This window comes from Bison bison, unplaced genomic scaffold (genome assembly GCF_000754665.1).
Source record: "Bison bison bison isolate TAMUID 2011002044 unplaced genomic scaffold, Bison_UMD1.0 scf7180017864238, whole genome shotgun sequence".
Taxonomy (NCBI): Eukaryota; Metazoa; Chordata; class Mammalia; order Artiodactyla; family Bovidae; genus Bison; species Bison bison.
The window spans coordinates 2,636,291-2,657,741 of record NW_011494810.1 but is presented as its reverse complement, the minus strand read 5'-3'; the positions used below and the strand labels follow the sequence as shown (position 1 = coordinate 2,657,741).

At 39.0% G+C, this 21,451-nt stretch overlaps 1 protein-coding gene across 7 annotated transcripts in view; it reads left to right on the top strand.

The window, feature by feature from the left end:
• Window positions 1-21,451, top strand: part of NSD1 (nuclear receptor binding SET domain protein 1) — a 153,833-nt gene that overhangs the window by 122,529 nt on the left and 9,853 nt on the right. For all 7 annotated transcript variants that reach the window (XM_010846564.1, XM_010846563.1, XM_010846568.1 and 4 more), the window contains 7 exons: window positions 2,144-2,300; window positions 4,481-4,686; window positions 7,782-7,894; window positions 12,585-12,854; window positions 15,139-15,255; window positions 16,492-16,633; window positions 20,849-20,955. In XM_010846564.1, coding sequence (XP_010844866.1) covers window positions 2,144-2,300; window positions 4,481-4,686; window positions 7,782-7,894; window positions 12,585-12,854; window positions 15,139-15,255; window positions 16,492-16,633; window positions 20,849-20,955 — 1,112 coding nt within the window. The remainder of the gene's footprint in view (window positions 1-2,143; window positions 2,301-4,480; window positions 4,687-7,781; window positions 7,895-12,584; window positions 12,855-15,138; window positions 15,256-16,491; window positions 16,634-20,848; window positions 20,956-21,451) is intronic.

Genomic DNA, 21,451 nt, shown 5'->3' with positions numbered 1-21,451 from the left:
AAAACTGTTGTGCTTCCCACCCTTGGCCTTTCATCACTGGTTATTCTTCAATCCAGACTTTTTTTCCCATGCCTTCTTTGAAGCCCTAATTCAAATGCCTTATTGTATATATTTTGTAGTTGTCATGAATATCAGGTGAATAAAAGGCAGATTTTTTTTTCTGTTTTACAAAGGCCATGTAATTAGCATGTTATTAAATTTTGACTCAGCAGATACATAAGCATAGAGAGGAATTTTCTAGAGGGTATTCCATTATTGGGGTGGTTAAACTCATGTGACTCTATGTCTTGTGCTGACTGTTTATACCATCTATAAAATGCACTACTACTGCTACTGCTAAGTCACTTCAGTTGTGTCCGACTCTGTGCAACTGCATTGATGGCAGCCCACCAGGCTCCCCCGTCCCTGGGATTCTCCAGGCAAGAACACTGGAGTGGGTTGCCATTTCCTTCTCCAGTGCATGAAAGTGAAAAGTGAAAGTGAAGTCGCTCAGTCATATCTGACTCTTAGCAACCCCATGAACTGCAGCCCACCAGGCTCCTCCGTCCATGGGATTTTCCAGGCAAGAGTACTGGAGTGGGGTGCCATTGCCCTCTCCATAAAATGTACAAGGATAGCCAAATATGACTTTTGAGAGCATAGAGTACAGCCTATATGTGTTAAATAAACAAGTTCTGGAAACTTGTTTTGTAGCAACAGAACCTCTTATGAAATGAAGCCTTATTCTGAATCTGAACTCCAGTGTACAAAACAGGAGATTTTCTCTAGTTGAAGCCAGAGTTGGGTCTTAAAAGCACATTTCTGGACGCAACAAAACAAATGCCCCAAAACTTGTTTTATTGAGAAAAGGAAAGGCCCAGTAGAAATCATTTGAGGATGGTGTCACAAAAGTAAGTTTTTCATAGATTTTTATGTGGGAAAAGAAGCACAGTTAAACCAGGAAGATGCACATGTATACCTTGCTTATGGCTTTGTCCTTCATTATCTCTTCAGGATGAAACTTGCAATTACATGTTTGAGTCTAGCGTGTTTGAACATGCTAGTTTCTGGCATGAGATAAATAAGGCATTTATCATATTACGTATACGTGAAATCTCTTTACCTGAAATTCTTTATCTGTAACCATGATGTTTCACATTCAGATATGTAAACTGAGTCATTTTGAGTAAAAATCTTTTAAGAAGTGAAAATTCATTCTCGTTGCAATGTATATAATTAATCTGGTATCTGAAAACTCAGCAGGAAAGGGGAGATCTTATGTCTAACTGAAGTTCAGGCAAAAAATCACAGTAGTACATGTGATTTCTGTCACCAGTAAAAATCAGATATTATTATAGATATCTTGAAACCTTGTGTCCAGTCATTACTACTGCTAGATCTTATTTGTGTGTTACAGAGGACTGTATATAATTCTACTGTCTTGTTCTAACATTCTGTTCATTTTATTCTATGTTCTTGTATTAATTTTATGCATTTATAAAGTTTATTCTGCAAAGGGCCCTTAAGGTGTTAGGAGAGAACCCAACAAAAAATGATTAAAAAGTAATTTAAAAAAAAGAGAAAGAACTGACCTTATAGAGACTACTAATGTGCCAGGCACTGTGGGGCAATTAATTTTCTTATTTAGTTCTCAGATAGGTATGATTATTTAGTGTTCATTGCAGAAAATACTTTACCATTGAAGAAGTTAAAGTTCAGCAAGGAAAGTGAATTCCCCAGACTGATATGTCTTAGAGTTCAAATCTGATATCACTTAAAGCTTGTGCTCTTTATACTCTGGTCATTGTGTATCATTGATATTTATTTATAATGTGTTGTCTTTTAATGAAGAGGAAGAAGTTGGTGGGGAGGCGGGTTGTGTACATACATGACTTTTAGGGATTTACTTCTGCCCTCATTGCCCTAACCTAATTTTGCCAGTAAGATCTCATGATTTGCTGTGACTCTTAACAGATCCCCAGGGGTATGGTTCAAGTACATTGGAGAGGGAATACTCTTATATAAAAGTCTTTGTAAATAACTAATTAAATTACCAAGCCCTGGGCTGCAGGATAATTGGTTAGGAACTGAGCAAAACCTATTTCAGCTGGGTCCTTGTATGCAGCCTTGTGATTCTGAGTGCCAGATTTTTTGATTCCCACAGGAGGCAGCCTTCTGTGTTGTGATTCTTGCCCTGCTGCTTTTCATCGTGAATGCCTGAACATTGATATCCCTGAAGGAAACTGGTATTGCAATGACTGTAAGGCAGGCAAAAAGCCACATTACAGAGAAATTGTCTGGGTAAAAGTTGGAAGATACAGGTGAGTAAGCATGAAGGAGACTGACAGTTCTTTCACCAGCCTGTGTTTCTTGTGTTTAACTTTTTAAATAAATGGCCTAATTAAAGAAGGTTTACCCACTCCCCCATTAACTTTCCATCATAAAAGAAAAGAACTATATACTAAACTATATATCATCTGTAGAAGCTTTATTAATGAAAACAAACCCATAATATCACAAACAATGAAGATGCATCGCTAACATTTTGGCATATTTACTTTCAGACACACCAATACATGCACCTTCAAGATAACTGACCTATTGTTATTTGTACCCAGTTGTATGTGTTGCTTTTTCTTTTTAAAATTACTTGTATTGCATATTGTTGATGTTTGGTCACTGAGTCATGTCCAGCTCTTTGTGACCCCATGAACTGCAGTACGCCTGGCTTCCCTGTCCTTCCCTATCTCCTAGTTTGCTCAGACTCATGTCCATCGAGTTGGTGATGCCATCCAACCATCTCATCCTCTGTCATCCCCTTCTCCTCCTACCTTCAATCTTTCCCAGCATCATGGTCTTTTCAAGTGAATTGGCCCTTTGCATCAAGTGGCCAAAGTTTTGAAGCTTCAGTATCAATCAGTCCTTCAGTGAATATTCAGAGTTGATTTCCTTTAGGGTTGACTGGTTTGATCTCCTTGCAGTCCATAGGACTCTCAAGAGTCTTCTCCAGCACCACAGTTTGAAAGCATTAATTCTTCAGTGCTCAGCCTTCTAATGGTTCAACTCTTATATCTGTACATGACTACTGAAAAAACCATAGCTTTGACTATATGGACTTGCTGGCAAAGTGATGTCTCTGCTTTTTAATAGCTATCTAGATTTGTCATAGCTTTTCTTCCAAGGAACAAGTGTTTCTTAATTTTGTGGCTGCAGTCTTTTGGAGCCCAAGAAAATTTGTCACAGTTTCCACTTTTTCCCCATCTGTTTGCCATGAAGTGATGGGACCGGATGCTATGATCTTTTTTGAATGTTGAGTTTTAAGCCAGCTTTTTCAGTCTCCTCTTTCACCCACATTAAGAGGCTCTTTAGTTCCTCTTCGTTTTCTGCCATTAAGGTGCTATCATCTGCATATCTGAGGTTGTTGATTTCTCTCCCAGCTCTCTTGATTCCAGCTTGTGAGTCATCCAGCCCGGAATTTCACATGATGTTGAGTGCACAAAAAATATAATAACATGCATGATTTTAAAGAAATACTTGTGTGTGTACCTCCCAGTTTAAAAAAATAGCACCTTTGAGGTTCCCTCTCTGCCCCTATCTGAATCTTCTCTCCCCATCCCTAGAAGTAACTGCAGTACTGCATTTTGTGTTTTTTCTTTGCCTGACTGTATACATTTACCATATGTGTGTTTGATTCTATATGTTTTAGTCCTTTATATAAAGGAATTGTTGCTGTATTTTCTTGCAGCATGTTTTTTTATTTCTTCTTTTGCTCCTTAGATATTATGGTTAGTGCAGTGCTCGGTTCATTTGTATTTCACTCTTCCAGAGTGTTCCTTTATGTTTACATGCAGTGTGGTGTATTTATTTATGTATTCTCATGTTTGAACTATAAACATTTTGTCTGTGTTTCTTGGTATATATGCACGGGAGTTTATTTACCGCATTCTCACAGTAGAATAGCATTGTCTTCCTAAAGGTTGTTGTTGTAATTTATATGCTTGCTTTGCCAAGCTGATGGGGGTGGGGTATTATTTGGGGGGTTCCATTTTTGTATACTTCTAGTAATTTTTCAAAGTTGCCCTCTTTAAAGGCCAATTTATATTTTGTTGTATAGTGTCCCACAGCAACTTCCATCATTCCCTTAATGTTGAATATTTAAATTGTTTACAGATTTTCATTTTTTCAGATTCCTCAGTGAACACTATAGTCGTAAAGTTTTGTCCACGTCTCTAATTACTTCCTATTATACATTCCTTGACGTAGAACAGCAATCTGAGGGCATATGTTTGGGTCTGTGAGCATGTGCGTGAGGGCGGCCTCTCCAGGCTTTTGGCACATACTGCTTGTTTCTTCTCTAGTTATATTGTAAGGATGCCCTGGGTCAGACATTAATGTAGGTTAGGGAGACATTGCTATTCTTTATTCCTCTCTCCAAAGTAGGATTCTTTTTAGTGCCTTGCAGCCTTCTAGAGGTTTTCTTCCTTGTTTTTACATTTTCCAGGTGGTGGCCAGCTGAGATCTGCCATCCTCGAGCTGTACCTTCCAATATTGACAAGATGAGACATGATGTAGGCGAGTTCCCTGTGCTCTTCTTTGGGTCTAATGACTATCTGTGGACTCACCAGGCCCGAGTCTTTCCTTACATGGAGGGGGATGTGAGCAGCAAGGATAAGATGGGCAAAGGAGTCGACGGGACATACAAAAAAGGTAACTTTATCTTTTTTGTTTCTTAGGCCAATGTAGATCTCTGTTGCCTGAGTATCTGCTCTCTGTTTGAATTAAATGTTTTAGAATTTATATACAGTCTATTAGCAGCTGTGTTCTACCCTCTGGAGCAGTATGTGGCTGCAGCTATAGAATTTTGCAGACAAGTTGACCCATATAAATCAGTATTTTTGAAGCTAACCTTTACTTAACTAGAATTTCCTTAAGGGGTGTTTCTTATCAATCCTGTTTTATCAGCATCCCATCAAGTAAGTACTGGAGTTTTGGAACTGTTTTATAGAATAAATACTTCAGTTTGCTTGGCAAGGACCAGAATCTCTAGCAGAGCTACATTTGTTCCAAGGAGAGTTGTTTTTTTTGTTGTTGTTGTTAAGAAGAAATAAAATTCAACCAAAATTTTAGAACAATATAAGATAGTGAAAGCACATACATTTTCTAAATCAAGAGTTTTTTTTTAAGCTGGCCTAGCAGTGAAGGGGAAGAGGCTTTTTTGAGGCCAGGAGGGTCTGACAGCGATATCTCTCCCTATGTAATGAGTAAGAGTTGCTTTGAGAATTCAGTGAGATAATATAAAAATCAGCCTGCAACACATATAGTTGGTATCCCATCGATGATAATTAGCTTCTTCCTTTAGCTGTCCTTTAAAAGGCAATACAGGTATCTCTTATTATTTGAATATGTTTGGACAGTGATGTGTAATATTTTGTCTACATAATGAGGTGAAGAGATTCCAAGCAGGTAGAACTTCTTAGATGGGGAATGAAGATGATGTACATAAGGAACAAGTTTGACAGAAGTTTTGTTTGCCTCCTGTTATTTCAAGGGTCCTCATTTACCTGTTGGAATGTGCTTTCTGTGCAGATATGGGCTGTCAGTACTAATACTACAGGAGTTTTGGTCTTGAGCCTTAGACTCTCAGATGGTCAAGGACCAAGTGACCAACATCTTTGCCTGTGTAGAGCTGGCCACCATCAAGGCTAGGGCTGAAGTTGGAGTGTAGGAAATATTGCAAATCTGAGCCTGCTGAAGCTCTGTGATTCTGCTCTCTATGCCTTGAACTTCGGCTGGCTGGATGCCTCTGCCTTTAAGGAACACATGGTTTTGTGGGAGGACACAGTCAAATGGTCGTTCTTTGAGAGTGTTGTGGCAGAAATGTGCATGGTATGCTGTGGGAGCCAACCAAGAGCATGCAAAACAGTGCTGAGGATGACAGTATGGAAGTCGTGGATGACTTCTTTCTTAAGTGATGCTTTCAAGATAATTACCATTTTTTGTTTGCCAGTCCCTATTCAAAGTTTGTTTTCCCACTTTAAATCTTTGAGGCAACCCTATAAGTTAGATGCTATTATCTTTATCTTCTAATGAGGAAACTGAGGCACATAAAAGTTAAATTGGGAAAATTCTCTGGTGATTAGGACAACGTGTTTTCACTGCTGAGGGGCCAGGTTCAGTATCTGGTGAGGGAACCAAGATCCTACGAGCTACATGGCATGGCCAAAAGGAAGTTTAATTTGTTGCCCAAAGTCCCTGTGCCAGTAAGTGATATGGGAAGATTTCATACTCTAGCAGTTGGACCTCAGAATCCACACTCTTAACCACTACACTGACTATGAAAAAGTTACATTAAAATGTAACAAGAAGACAGCGTATGTAAAAGTGCACCTTGAGTCTAACATGATGAGTTAGTGATCTCTAAGTATTTGGTAGAGTTTAAGCGTAGGGTTGGGTGAGTACCACTGTTTACTGATAAGGTAGTTTAGTTACATGGTCAGAACAGATTTTTATAAGTCTCAGTCTGAGTAGAATTTCAGGACCATGGAAAGTGAGAGGCTATATAGCCAGAAATGTCAATGAGATAGCTGTTTTAGTAGTTTGAAGCAGAGATGATGTGACTGTCACAGGGACTAGTCCGTGGGGTGGAGAGGATGATGGGTATTTAGCTTTTTCAGATTATTTAGACAGTAAGTAGATCAGCTAGGTAGCACATGCCAAATAATAGGATAAAGGAAGGAGGGAACAACTGCAGGCAACATAAACTGCTGGATGGTAATGAGGAAATGGAGAAAGAAGGGGTGAATCAGAGGGAAGATATTCTTTATTGTTTTGACAGATCATGGCGAGAGCAACAGAAGAAACTGGGAAATTTTGGAATTCTTTTCAGAGTTTTTAACCTGAATCAAGAGTGATTAATTAAAATTTTAAGTGGAGAAGAATGAGATTCTTAGGGTTTTTGTTGGACTTTTCAGATACTCCAGTCTTTTAAACATATGAAAGTACAGGACTGGAATGAAGATGAGCTGTGAAGATCTGTCTTTGTGTTAGGGTTGGTGTGTGTGTGTGTGTTAGTCAGTCAGTTGTGTCTGACTCATTGTGGCCCCATGGACTGCAGCCTGTCAGGCTCCTCTGTCTATGGCATTCTCCAGCCAAGAATCCTGGAATGGGTTCCCATGCCCTCCTCCAGGGGATCTTTACTACTCAGGGATCAAACCCAAGTCTCTTCTGTCTCCTGCATTGCCAGGCGGGTTCTTTACCACTGATGCCACCTAGGAAGCTGTATTGGGATAACCACTGATATTTACAGAATGAGTTTTAGAAGAAGAGTAGGCTAGGTGTTCCAGAGAATAGATAGGAAGAAAAAGAAAACTTCAAGTTTCATTTCTTCCAAAGGAACACACTATATTTTCTGGACACCTATGAGGCACGTAATTTGTGGAAGCAGAAAATTGGGGTCTGAGGAAAAGAATTGGGGTTCTAGGCAGTGACATTGCTGAGTGGATGCAGCCTGGTTGTTGTTAGGAGATATTATATGTGAGCTTTTTCAGATTATTTAACTATGTTTTTGTTTTGTTTTAAATTTTCCTTTGAAACTGGTAGTCCATATAGGGCCATTGAGTAATGTGTTATGTTTTATTTTAATGCCATATATGAATACCCTGGGGACTGTGACTTACTTGAAAATAGAAATTGTATGTATGTCTTAGATTTTTGTCTAAAACATGAATTTTCTCCAACTTATAATGGAGAAAAGGCAAAATCACTCTACCCAGAGAGAAAGTGACTGTGTTGTGTTTTCTTAGCTCTTCAGGAAGCTGCAGCAAGGTTTGAGGAGTTGAAGGCCCAAAAAGAGCTAAGACAGCTGCAGGAAGATCGAAAGAATGACAAGAAGCCACCACCTTACAAACATATAAAGGTGAGAACAGACTTCAGGAGCGACCATGTGATAGGTTGCCCCCTTCCCACTCTGTTCATGGTGAGAACTGGAAGCACAAACACAGTTGCTTTTAGGTAGAGGCATGAGCTTAAAGGAATACAAGAACAAAGTGCCAGAGGACCATTTTTAGGACATTGTTTGTATTGATACTTTATAAAATCAACTGTCTGATGATACTGTTTTATTGTTGCTTTGGAAAGTCTTCATAAAGTGAATGGAATAGATTCTGTTCACAGTCAACATCTTGCGGTTTGAATGGCAGGCACCAAAGAGCCATGATAAAAAATGATAAACGGCCCTGAGATAGTGCGAATAATACACATGATAATTTCTTCTGGTAGTAGCTGATACTAAAGATATTTTAGGTGACTAGTCTGACTAGAATTCCCAAAGTCACAAGAATTCATGTTAAGTGTACTTAGGTATGCTAGTCTACTTGGTAAAAGAGTCATTGTCATTTATCATCTGGGTCTGGTAGACCTTGTGTATTTGTAATTGTTCAGTCATTTTTATGAAGAATTTACAGAGGTAAAAATAAAGGAATAGTAAGGAACAAACGTATTAGAAATCTTAGTGAAGTATTTGAAGTGAAGTGAAGTCGCTCAGTCGTGTCCGACTCTTTGCGACCCCATGGACTGTAGCCTACCAGGTTCCTCTGTCCATGGGATGTTCTAGGCAAGAATACTGGAGTGGGGTGCCATTTCCTTCTCCAAGGGATCTTCCTGACCCAGGGATCGAACCCGGGTCTCCTGCATTGTAGGCAGACGCTTTACCATCTGAGCTACCAGGGAAGCCCAGTGAAGAATTTAATTTACTAAGTACTAAAACATCTTTTGAAAACCTTTTAATCAAGTTAGTTTTGGTGCTCAAATATCAGACCACATGAAAGAATACTGTAAGCTCTATTAACAAAATGAAATTGCCCAAGTTCTTATTGTGAAATGTTTGTCATTCCTGGATAAGACAACTATATATATTTATTTTTGTCATTGGTAATGAATTAGTTGTGTACTCATTGATTTTTTTTTTTTTGAGTTTCTGAAGTCTGAGGTTTTCACTTAGAGATCAATTTCACCACCATTTTAGAATCTAGTGTGTTTAAGTGTTTAATGTCTGTGGGACATTCTTAAACTATTTTGTTATTTATCTGAAGTTCAAATTCAGTTGTATGTCCTAGATTTTTACTTGCTAAGTCGAACAATCCCACTAAAGGTATACTGATATTATCTCCTGTCTTCTCTGCTTTCTGGAAAGATATTATAGTACTTTGAGTAATGCCGTGCAGAAACTAAACTGTGCCTGTTTCACTGTCCCATCAAGCCTTTACGATTCTGTCGTTCTTCCACTTATTTTTGTCTTTTTTAGAATAGTTGGGAATCATTGAGTAACAAAATGGGGTGATGAAATAGTAAAGAATTATGAGATACAGGAAAAGGAAACACTAAACATTTAGTGTTTAGAACACTGAAACTCCATAATGAAGCTTAAATTTATAAAAGAGCATAATGGATCTGCCTGGTAGTATGCAATATAGAATGAGTTAAAATATCAGTCCTTACAAATAGTTAAAACTATTGGAAAAGAAAAAAGAAAACTTAAAATTGCAAAGACTGAGAGTTAAATGGAGTTAATTGTTCATGGAAACACAACACTGAATAGTAGTTCATCCTCAATAAAAGGGAAAGTAATTCCTGTTTCCACAGTCATAGATGTCACATATAACAGAAGTTAGGCACTTCAGGGTAGCTTGTCAACCATATTGAACCTGAGTATTGAGAGACCAACTAATGTCCTGTGTGATCTAATCATAAAATTTAGACACCACCTTCTTTCTCCATCTTTAAAACAAAGATGTATTTCCAGGGAAAAGATTAAACCAGGGGTTGGTAAATTATAGTCCCAACTCTGGCCTACCATGCATGGTCCAGAAGAACTTTTTTTTTCCAAAGAGTTTTTTCTAACACATGAAGATTTTATGAAATTCAAATAGTAGTGTCCATAATTAAAGCTTTATTGGCACCCAGCCATGCTTGTTCATATACATGTGGTCTGCTCCTTCTTCGGAGCTACAGTGACAGTTGAGCAACATGCACCAGAGATCTATGTCCTGAAGACATAAAATATTTACTGTCTGACCCTTTACAGAAAAGGTTTGTCAATCCCCAGCCCAGAGTGAGTGTAAATGCTACAAATATATATCTATGTTGTTCTTACTTAACCATGTATGGGGTTTTGTCTTGCTTTATATTATGTTAGGCAAGAAACTTATTTGAGATTAATATCAGTTTAGATCAGATGTCAAGGAAGAATGATTGAAACATACCTTTATGTAGAAAAAAGGAGTAGAATGCAACTATTTTGGATGGGGAGTGTCAGGTAAAGATAACCTTGAATCAAGGTGAATATTCAGATGGCCCTATGTGGGACCAGGTGATTGAGCTCAGCCGTGGTCTGCCGCCTTGGAGTTTGCCTTAGTAGGTCTGTGGTTTGCAGTGGCATGTGGTGAGAGTGCTCCTCCATTGTCAAGCATTTACCAGTATTTTGAAGAAGCTGGGAAGAGATCTGGCAGTGAGACTTACTGTCATTTTAAGTTGTTCTGGAGAACATTTGAAGACAGTATATTTTTACACACAGATTGTAGATTATTCCCCACAACAGTCTTGGAATTTAGGTCTTGCAAGTAAAAATTGACTCACTAAATAATGCAATTCCTGGACAATCAAATTTTATGTATAGGATAGGTTTTTGAAGACTCGTGATTTGACTGTTCCCATTTAGATAATATCAAGTAGAGGAAACTCGTTCCTTTAATTTTATTGAAGTATAGTTGATTTACAGTGTTGTGTTAATTTCTGCCTATAGCAAAATGAATCAGTTTTATATATATAAAACATGGATTTTCATTATGGTTTATCACAGGGTATTGAGTATTGTTCCCTGTGCTATGTAGTAGAACCTTGTTGTTTATCCATCCTATATATAATAGTTTGCATCTGCTAATCCCAGACTCCCAATCCCCCACCCCTGGCTATGTAGCTGGACACATAGGGTCTGAGTTCCCCTACCAGGGATTGAACCACCGACCGCTGCACTGGAAGCATTGAGTCTCCCACTGGACCACCAGGCAGGTCCCCAGGACTCATTCTTATAGTGCATAAGTCTCTCTGTATTGTGGAATGTCTACTTTTTTCCAACACTGTTGTTAGTAAGTAATGGCTTCAGTATCATAGCAATTGGCCTCTGTTCTACCACATTGGATATTCAGGACTAGCACCACTAAAAATGAATGCTTAGGTGACATTGTTGTAGTCTATTAAAAAGATTTCAAGTTGTGATAGTCAATTTTAAAATATATCTTCATATATTGTAACTCAATTACTCAAAGACCTTTTCATGTTAAAGATTTACCACTTGAGAAAGGTGAATTTTTTTTTTTTAATATAGAAGCTAATGTGGCGCCACCATGTGGCAGTAGCGGAAACTCAAATTTACAATTGACTTCGCTTGTTTAGTTGCTCAGTTGTGTCCGACTGTTTTGTGATCCCATGGACTGTAGCCTGCCAGGCTCCTCTCTCCATGGATTTTCCTGGCAAGAATACTGGAGTGGATTACCATTTCCTTCTCTATGGGATCTTCCCCGACCCAAGGATGGAACTCTTGTCTCCAGAATTGGCAATTGGTTTCTTTGCCACTGAGCTACCAGGGAAACCCAGGCTGGAAATTATGAATTTTTTAGAAATGATTTATTTTTAAATGTTTATTTAGACTGTGCTGGGTCTTCGTTGCTATGCAGGCTTTTCTCTGTCTTCATTATGCATGGGCTTTCTCTAGTTGGGACAAGCAGGGGCTACTCTTCTTTCAACGTAAGGGCTTCTCACTGCGGTGGCTTCTCTTGTTTTGGAGCGTGGGCTGTAGGCTGTGTAGGTTTCTATAGTTGTGGCACGTGGGCTCAGTAATTGTGGCTCCCAGCTCTAGAGCACAGCCTGAATAGTTGTGGTGCGTGGACTTAGTTGCTCTGTGGCATGTGGGATCTTTCCACATCGGGGATCAGACCCATGTCTCCTGCATTGGAAGGCAGATTCTGATCCACTGGGCCACTGGGGTAGCCCAGAGATGATTTTTTTTTTTTTTCTATTTGTGGTATTTATATTTTATGTATTGAGTGAGGCTTTATTTTTATATCAAACTGCCTAGATTTTTATTTCCTTCACCTTTTTAATTGTAAAAATATAGATACATAGGTTTTTTTTTATCTTAACCATATTTAACTATACATTTCAGTGGCATTAAATGCATTCATGTGTATAACTATTGCCATTATCTCTTTGTATCTATGTGGTATAAGTATTTGTTTGTTTTGACTAACTTATTTCGTTTAACATAATGCCCTCCAGGTTTATCCATGTTGCGTATTGTGTGTCAAATTTCCTTCATTTTTAAGCTGAATAATACTCCATTATTTTTACCACATTTTGCTTATCTATTCATGTACTGGTGGACACTTGCATTGTTGCCATATTTTAGATGTTATGAATAATCCTGCCAAATCTTGATAATTCAAAATCATGTAAAATGTGATGTTCAACTTTAAAGAAATCTGCCTTTCACAGGCCCTGAACTGTCCTTAGTTGACTTGCCTGATGTACTGTAGTATGTGTTTCTTCTCCAGGTGAACCGTCCTATTGGCAGGGTACAGATCTTCACTGCAGACTTGTCTGAGATCCCCCGTTGCAACTGTAAAGCCACGGATGAGAACCCCTGCGGCATAGACTCTGAGTGCATCAACCGCATGCTGCTGTATGAGTGCCACCCTACCGTGTGCCCTGCTGGAGGTCGCTGCCAGAACCAGTGCTTTACCAAGCGCCAGTACCCAGAGGTGGAAATTTTTCGCACATTACAGAGGGGCTGGGGTCTCCGAACAAAAACAGATATTAAAAAGGTGAGGAAACTTAATCTTCAGTTTTTTTTTCCTTCTTTGCAATTGCTTAATACAAGTAATTCTTCTGATTAATATTAAAGTGTAAGGATTAGCCTTATTATAATATCTTGCCATATCCTTCCAAAATTGAGAGACTTGTAGACTGCTGCTGCTGCTGCTAAGTCGCTTCAGTCGTGTCCGACTCTGTGCGACCCCATAGACGGCAGCCCACCAGGCTCCCCCGTCCCTGGGATTCTCCAGGCAAGAACACTGGAGTGGGTTGCCATTTCCTTCTCTACTGCATAAAAGTGAAAAGTGAAAGTGAAGTCGCTCAGTTATGCCTGACTCTTAGCGACCCCATGGACTGGAGCCTACCAGGCTCCCACATCCATGGGATTTTCCAGGCAAGAGTACTGGAGTGGGGTGCCATTGCCTTCTCCGACTTATAGACTAGATGGTCTCTTTTCTATATGATGTTCACTTACTGATCATGTTCATTATGTATGAGGATGAAAAAAATGAGGGAAATTCATAGAGATACTATGGTTTTGTCCACTCATTTGTGGAAATCCTGTAACTTGTAGTTAAGAGAGAGAATGGAAAGAGTGTGATACAGGTGTTAATCATCAACTAATGAAATAAAGTTTATTTTTACTTAGAGAAAAATAGTTTTGGGTTCATAGAACATGAAGGAAAAGAGGATTAGGTCTTCTCTAATGAAAATGCAGTAACATCTTCAACTTGAAACTTGGAAGGACCTACAAATTTTTGATAAATAGATAGTATTATACAGTCTCTGGGAGAAGGCAATGGCAACCCACTCTAGTACTCTTGCCTGGAAAATTCCATGGACAGATGAGCTGGAGGGCTGCAGTCCATGGGGTCGCTGAGGGTCGGACACGACTGAGAGACTTCACTTTCACTTTTCACTTTCATGCATTGGAGAAGGAATTGGCAACCCACTCCAGTGTTCTTGCCTGGATAATCCCAGGGACGGGGGAGCCTGGTGGGCTGCCGTCTATGGGGTTGCACAGAGTCCGACATGACTGAAGTGACTTAGCAGCAGCAGACAGTCTCTGAGTGTAATAAATCATATTTGACATTTGAATGTAATAAGTCTTACTCTGGTTATATTTTCTGAAGAATTTTATTGAAGTTTATTTCTAGGAAAGGAGGTGAATATGACTTGGTTGGTCTCCTTTAGTCATTTGCTGAGTAACTATTGTATATCTCCTTTGTGCCAGGCATGTTGCTGTGTGATGCAGTGTTCAGTAAGAAAGACATGTTCCATACTTTCCTAAAGTTTACTTTCTAGATGGAGAGAGATATTGAACAAGTAATCACTCACTGTGGAAGCACAAAGGGTTCTGTAGGCCTGTGACGAAGGGCCTGAAGCTAGCTTATCTCTGAGAATATTTTAAATTGAGACTTGAAAGATAAATAGTTGTTGGCTTAAGCTGGTGGAACATTTTAGCATTTTGGGTAGAGGGGACAGCACATAAGAAAACCAGTATGACAGTAGTATACTGAATAATTAGGACAGTGGCGTGAAATGTGGATGGGCAGTAGGCAGGGCATGTTCCATGAAAAAAGAATATAGTTTAGGAAAATTGACTTTTAGGTTCTTAGATAGGTAAAGGGATAAACCATTATAGTGGAGCTTTAGTTTATTTAACATCCATTTTGATCTTAAGGTGAATTCCAAGTTTTCTGCTGCTGGCTGTGGTACGAGTGGGGAGATCATTCTTACTGTTTAATAGTTGAAGCATCATATTTATGTTTTATCTTGAATAAGTGAAGTGAATGTGTTAGTCGCTTAGTCCTGTCTGACTCTATAGCCCCCCCAGGCTCCTCTGTCCATGGAATTCTCTAGGCAAGACTATTGGAGTAGCCATTCCCTTCTCCAGGGGATCTTCCTGATCTGGGGATCAAACCTGGGTCTCCTGCATTGCACGCAGATTCTTTGCCATCTGAGCCACAACCTTTGTTAAGTACAAAAGTACAGAGTGAAGTCACTCAGTCATGTCTGACTCTTTGCGATTCCATGGACTGTAGCCTACCAGGCTCCTCCGTCCATGGAACTTTCCAGGCAGGGGTACCAGAGTGGATTGCCATTTCCGTCTCCAGGGGATCTTCCCAACCCAGGGATTGAACCCAGGTCTCCTGCATTGCAGGCAGACACTTTACTGTCTAAGCTACCAGGGAAGCTTTTGTGAATCTATTACTTTCTTTAATTTTTTAAAAATAAGGTATACCTATGAACACTGTTGGCACTTTTTGCCATTTAAGTCATTTCTCGTTCCAGGGTGAATTTGTGAATGAATATGTGGGTGAGCTAATAGATGAAGAAGAGTGCAGAGCTCGAATCCGTTATGCCCAAGAACATGATATCACTAATTTTTATATGCTAACTCTAGACAAAGTAAGTAATGGAAAGTGCTATTTCCGCTGTTATAAGCTTGTTTTTAATTAGTGTTGTCCCAGCTATTCTGTGTAGGTATGTCATACATGCCTAAAAAGGGTTTTACTGCATAAAACAGTGTCTTTCCCCCATGTTCATAGGAATTGCTTGATCAGGGTCCTGGAGTTGGATAAGGTTACTCATTTCTAGCTGTATATCCATGAGCAAAAGGCACTAAAGCTGCTTTTCAACTGTCCAACATAAGTTTGGGATGAGTTCTTTTAGTGTTTTTCCTATAAGATTAAAACTTGAAGCCAGAAAAATAAATAATAATTATTTTACTGTTTATTTTACAGATTGAAACACTGACTTGTTAATATTTAGTTAGTACATTGAGAAAGTCATAAAAATTGACTATAGAACTCAATCTTACAAACCCAAGTCAGCTGTCCAATTATTGAAATTTCTGATGAGCTGTGTTCCACTAGTGTCTAGAATTATATTTGGGATTTTTAATTTTTTTCCATATGTCATTTCCAACATGTTTCATATTTCTTTTTTAAAATTTATTATTTTAAAAATATTTTATTGAAGTATAGTTGATTTACAATGGTGTGTTAATTTCTGTACAGCAAAGTAATTCAGTTATACATATACATATGTTTTTCCATTATGATTTATCACCAGATATTAAATATAGTTTCCTATGCTGTATATAGTGGGACCTTGTTGCTTATGGGATTTATTTCTAATTCTGGCATCCTAATGCATTTTGTTTCTGTGTATGCTGAGATTCCTCTTTGTATGTGAGTATTGGGTTCTGTTAGGTTTTGCCCTGTCCCCAGCTTTTATAATAGACTTTTCTTAGTGTGAAACTTTGTATTTACCCGGTTGTACTTTGATGGTTTGTGAGATCCTCAGCTCAAGGTTCTCCGATCATTTGGGATGAGGTCTGGATGTCATTATTAAAATCTTAGGTGATTACTAATGTATAGCCAGGGTTCAGAAGAGGATACACCGAGAGGGCTGTTACTACATAGATTGCTGGGCCTCAGAGTTCCTGCTTTAGTATCTCTGAAGTGCCACCAAAGACTTTGCGTTTTCAGTGGATTCCGAGGTGGTGATAACTAGAGCTAGTCTAGGCACTACATTCTGGAAAAGTCAAAGTTTACAAATAGAAACTCCAGCTTATTAAAATACTCTAATTTTACTCAGTAATAGTGGAGGTCTGCTGAACAGCATCTCTTGGAATTCTAGGACCGGATTATTGATGCTGGCCCCAAAGGAAACTATGCTCGATTCATGAATCATTGCTGCCAGCCTAACTGTGAAACACAGAAGTGGTCTGTGAATGGAGACACCCGGGTTGGCCTTTTTGCCCTGAGTGACATTAAAGCAGGTAAGACTCATTTAAGGATTTTGGAACCAGGACTAGGACCAGTTTTTATTATCTAAAAACCCCATTTGTCCTGTAATCCAAAATGAGGCTGCAAACCCCCAAGGACACAAGACTATATTGGTGGTGCCTGGCGGGTACCAGGTCTGTTCTTATTGGTGGTGGAATGGTAAGACACATGTAACCTGAAATTTACCATTTTAGACATTTTAAAGTGTGCCGTTCAGTGGCGTTTAAGTCCATTCACATTGTTGTACAACTATCACTACCATTCATCTCCAGCACTTTTTCTTTTCCTGAACTGAAGATACCCATTAAACAAAAATTCCCTCTTTCCCCACTCCCCCAGCCTCTAGTGACCACCATTTTACCTTCTGGGTCTGATTTTTTAGCTGCTCTAGGAATCTCATGTAAGTGCAGTCATATAATAATTGTTGTGTTGTGACTGACTAATTTTACTTAGCATGATGGTTTGGGCATGCTCTCCAGGCGCACCATGCAGCTTGCAGGATCTTAGCTCTCCAACCAGGGATTGAACCTGGGGCTGTGACATTGAAAGCACTGAGTCCTAACCACTGAAGTGCCAGATAATTCCCTGTATGGTTTTAAAGGAATGAATTTCCAGACCTTTCCGTAACTTATATGAACTCCATAAAAATTGGGCTGCCTTAAAAATCGTCAGCAGTCTAGGTTTCCTTTCACAGTTGACTTTCATCCATTTTGTAAACCAAATAGCCATCTCTCACCCATCTGAACTTTATGGTTTATGAGCCCAAAGCTAAGAAAAACAAAATCCCTCACCTCTTGGGTGTCAAAGAACTGGACGTTTGGAGAATGCACTTTTATGTTGTGGCTGGCCTGGATGCCCATGCCTCTGCGAGTTCAGAGTGAACAAGTGAGCCTGTTGTGTTCAGCACAATATTCAGATGTTTAGTAAACTGGAAGTACATCTGGTAAGATTGAGAGGTTTGAACGTAAACGTATATGATGGATATTTTCCATCAATTAAAGCAACTTCATATTTAGTGTCAAGGTTTTTATGAAAAATTTGAAACATATTATATTGACACGCTCTAAATTTTTTTTTAATATTTAGACTTATGTAAAGTTTGAGTGTAAGGATATACCTAATTTTTCAAAGTAAGTTTTTGCAGGAGTACTAGCAAAGTGTTTAAAGATCACTCTCCCGGGTGGTGCTACTGGTAAAGAATCCTCCTGCCAGTGCTGGAGACATAAGAGATGCAGGTTCCATCCCTGGGTGGGAACGATCCCCCTGGAGGAGGGCATGGCAACCCACTCCAGTATTCCTGCCTGGAGAATCCCATGGATAGAGGAGCCTGGTGGGCTACAGTCCATGGGGTTGCACAGAGTCAGACACGACTGAGAGACTGAGCACATGCGCACACATACACTGTCTCTCTCTCTCTCTACTACCCGCCCCACCCCCACCCCCACCAACTCAAAATGAGACTGGCCTGAGTAGGGTTTTTTTTCCTCTTGTCAAAACAGACTTTACTGGTGGAGCCCCTGGCGGCCCCCGTCCCTGGGTGCCCACCCTGTGCTCAGCGGGCAACCGCTGCGGCATTGTTACCCTGAGTTCTGTCTTTGCTGTTGTTGCACCTTGGAGGGCAACTCTCGGCTTGGGCAGTTCATAATTGACAGTAGCATAGTCCAATGATTCTCAAAGTGGAAATCCTATATGAGCCCAGTCAGTGTTATTTATGTTTACCTCAAGAAACACTAATCGAAATAAAGAGTAATTTGGTCAGCTTTTTGTCTGTTCCCTTTTTTTTCATCTGTAGAAAACCTCTCCTCTCTTCTTCCCCGCTCCTCCCCCATATATTTTTTCTCTTTAATTTAAATATACTGCTGCCCAGGAGTCTTTTAGGCTCTTTAGAATTTTAAAATTTGACAGTTTTCCTGTTTTTAAAATTGAGCCACTAGTTCCTTTCTCCTGTTTTGCATTGCTTCATATGAGGTATTAAATGATGAAAGTAACAATATTTGAGCATCACTGTGCACTTATGTTCTGCTGACTAAATGAAACTGATTTTAAAAATCATAGTGTGTATCAGGTTTTTAGAATGGATGGCCTTCAGAGTAAATTGGGTAGATTTCTGATTTGTAAGAGGAATTATCAACTGAATGCTGTTAAGAGCTACATTTATCAGATGCCAAACTTTGTTCCAAGCTTGCTGTTTAATCCTTACAAAATGAAAGTGAAGTCGCTCAGTTGTGTCTGACTCTTTGCGACCCCATGGACACCAGACTCCTCCATCCATGGGATTTTCTAGGCAAGGGTATTGGAGTGGGTTGCCATTTCCTTCCAGGGAATCTTCCCGACCCAGGGATCAAACCCAGGTCTCCGGCATTGTGGACAGACGCTTTACTATCTGAGCCACCAGGGAAGTCCAGTCCTTAAAAAAGTACTATAAATTATGTGTTATTGTACCTGTGTTGTCTGCATTCTTTGCCCTTATCTTTCTCTCCATCTTTTACCTGTTTTTCTCTCTAATCACCCTAGGGGAAGAAGGGGCAGTGTTCCTCTGTATTAATTATTCAAATGTTAGTCATATGATTTCAGTGCCTATCTCTGTCCTGACTGCTTTTAGTACCACACTTCCACTTCAGACTTTAGTCTGTGTCTGTGGGGATACCTGTTCTACCATGTGCAGCCACAAATTTCTCTGCTCCTAGCGCTGTGTGGGAACTGACCGACCTTGTTCCTGTCCTCCCAAACTGCAGGGGTATCTTCCACGTGTTGTTCTCATTCCTTGTTTATCTCTTCTCCAGTGCCCTTTGTTCTCCCCCCAAATTGCAGATATCTGTATTTTGGACTCTTTTCTAGAATGGCTTTCCTGTGTGCACACTGATACCCTCTGATTAACCCCTCCTGTAGTTTTGTTTGTATAATGGATGCTGAGTGAGCAGCAGGTAATAACAAGTATCCTGCTATCTTATACTTGTGTATTTGGTTGAGTTGCATTGTAAGCCCATTAAATTTGTGAAAATTCAGCTATATATTCAGAAAATTTTAAAAAAGGTTAGTGTGAATAAAAGTACCCATCATTCAGTCCAGTAAGTTCACAGTGGGTGTGAGAGGTTAGATGTGACCCTGCTGATACCCTTGGTCAGTCTCGGTTCCTTCAGGCTCTTCACAATGTGAACCTCTTACCAGGCCACAAGTAATTCTAGCATTAGTACCATTAAAATTCCTAAATAGAAGCCGGCTGCTTTATAATTTACTCAACCAAATTTAAGGAATAATAATCTCTTTCCAATATTAGATGAAAATCTATATTAATTAATCTCACTGATAGAAGATATATCATTCTGCAGTGGGAAATCTTCCTCAGTTTTGACAGTTTTAACTGAAGAATTATCACTTTGTACATTAATGGTAAGCCATTACCCCTACCCAGGGACAGTCTCGTTGTATATTTCTGTAAAATTCTTCTGTTTGTTAGGCTTTCCCTAACACACTTTGATTTTGAATGTTTGTGTGATTTATTTGCTCTCAATTTTGATGAAATGCACTTGTGAGAAAAAGGGGAATTTTTGTATGTTAAATTTGTAATTCTCCTATTAAAGTTGACATATTCCTGCTGTGTGCAGTATGTCATTCTCAGTAAGCTTGTAAGATTGTTATCTGCATTTAACAAATGGACTCTCAGGCTCAGCTCACCCAGCTAGACTGTGGTGTAACTGGGATGTAAAGCCAGGGCTTAGGTCTTGTTGTCTAGAGTTCCTAATACTATTCTGTATTGACTTGTCTCTCGAGTGCTGCCAGGTAAGATGTTCACTTTGGGACAGACGACAGACAGGCTTCCTTCACACTTAGCTTTCACAATGCCTGGCACATCAGTGCATAAATCGCATTTTGTTGTTTTTGGTAATAATACAATTTGAATCTGAATGGTTAGAAAAAAAATTCAAAACAACTTGGGTAACACCTCGATGGTAAAAATTGTTTTAAGTATTACTTGTTAGGTCATACTTGTTAGGTTTTTCTGTTGTTCAGTTACGTTAGTTGATTAATATTGTTATTAGATTCAAATTCATTAACGTTATTAATATAGTGGGATTAAAGTTAATATGCCCTTTTATTCCTCTTAAAAACTAACCTTGTTCTCTTGGTAGTCTGTATCTTTTGTGGTTAATACAGAACTGTTGGAATTAAAACTATTGATACTAATACTTTCATGGTCTCCTATGCAGGCACTGAACTTACCTTCAACTACAATCTAGAATGTCTTGGGAATGGAAAGACCGTTTGCAAATGTGGAGCCCCAAACTGCAGTGGCTTTTTGGGTGTAAGGCCAAAGGTACCTGTTAAACGTTTGCATCAAGGATAATGGTGTGGTCATTTCTCCTAACCTGTTGGCAGGACTGAGTATTTAAGAAGGTGTCTGTTTGAAATGATGACATTGAATATTTGTCATTAGGGACACTGGCAATTTAAGCCTTCTAATAACCAGTTTGGTACACTAGAGAAGGTCTTTGGGTATTGTTGAAGTGTTTTGAGTAATCTGACTTCTAATTAATGATACCTTTGAAGCTAAAAAAGATGTAAAATAGGAATCTATAAGGTAGGTTACTTCCCATATCTCTATTGCTCTTAGTCAGTCTTACATTTCCTAAGAAACTACTTAGATTCTCAGTCTCTCTTTGTGTCTTTCTTTTTAAAGATATTAGAGAATCTGATATTGAATTTAAGATTCTAAATGTAGTATAAGATTGTAGATAAACATAGGACCCTTATTTTTTTCTTAAGGACCTTTAATCTTTTTTTTTTTTTTTTTAACATTTTATTTTTTATTG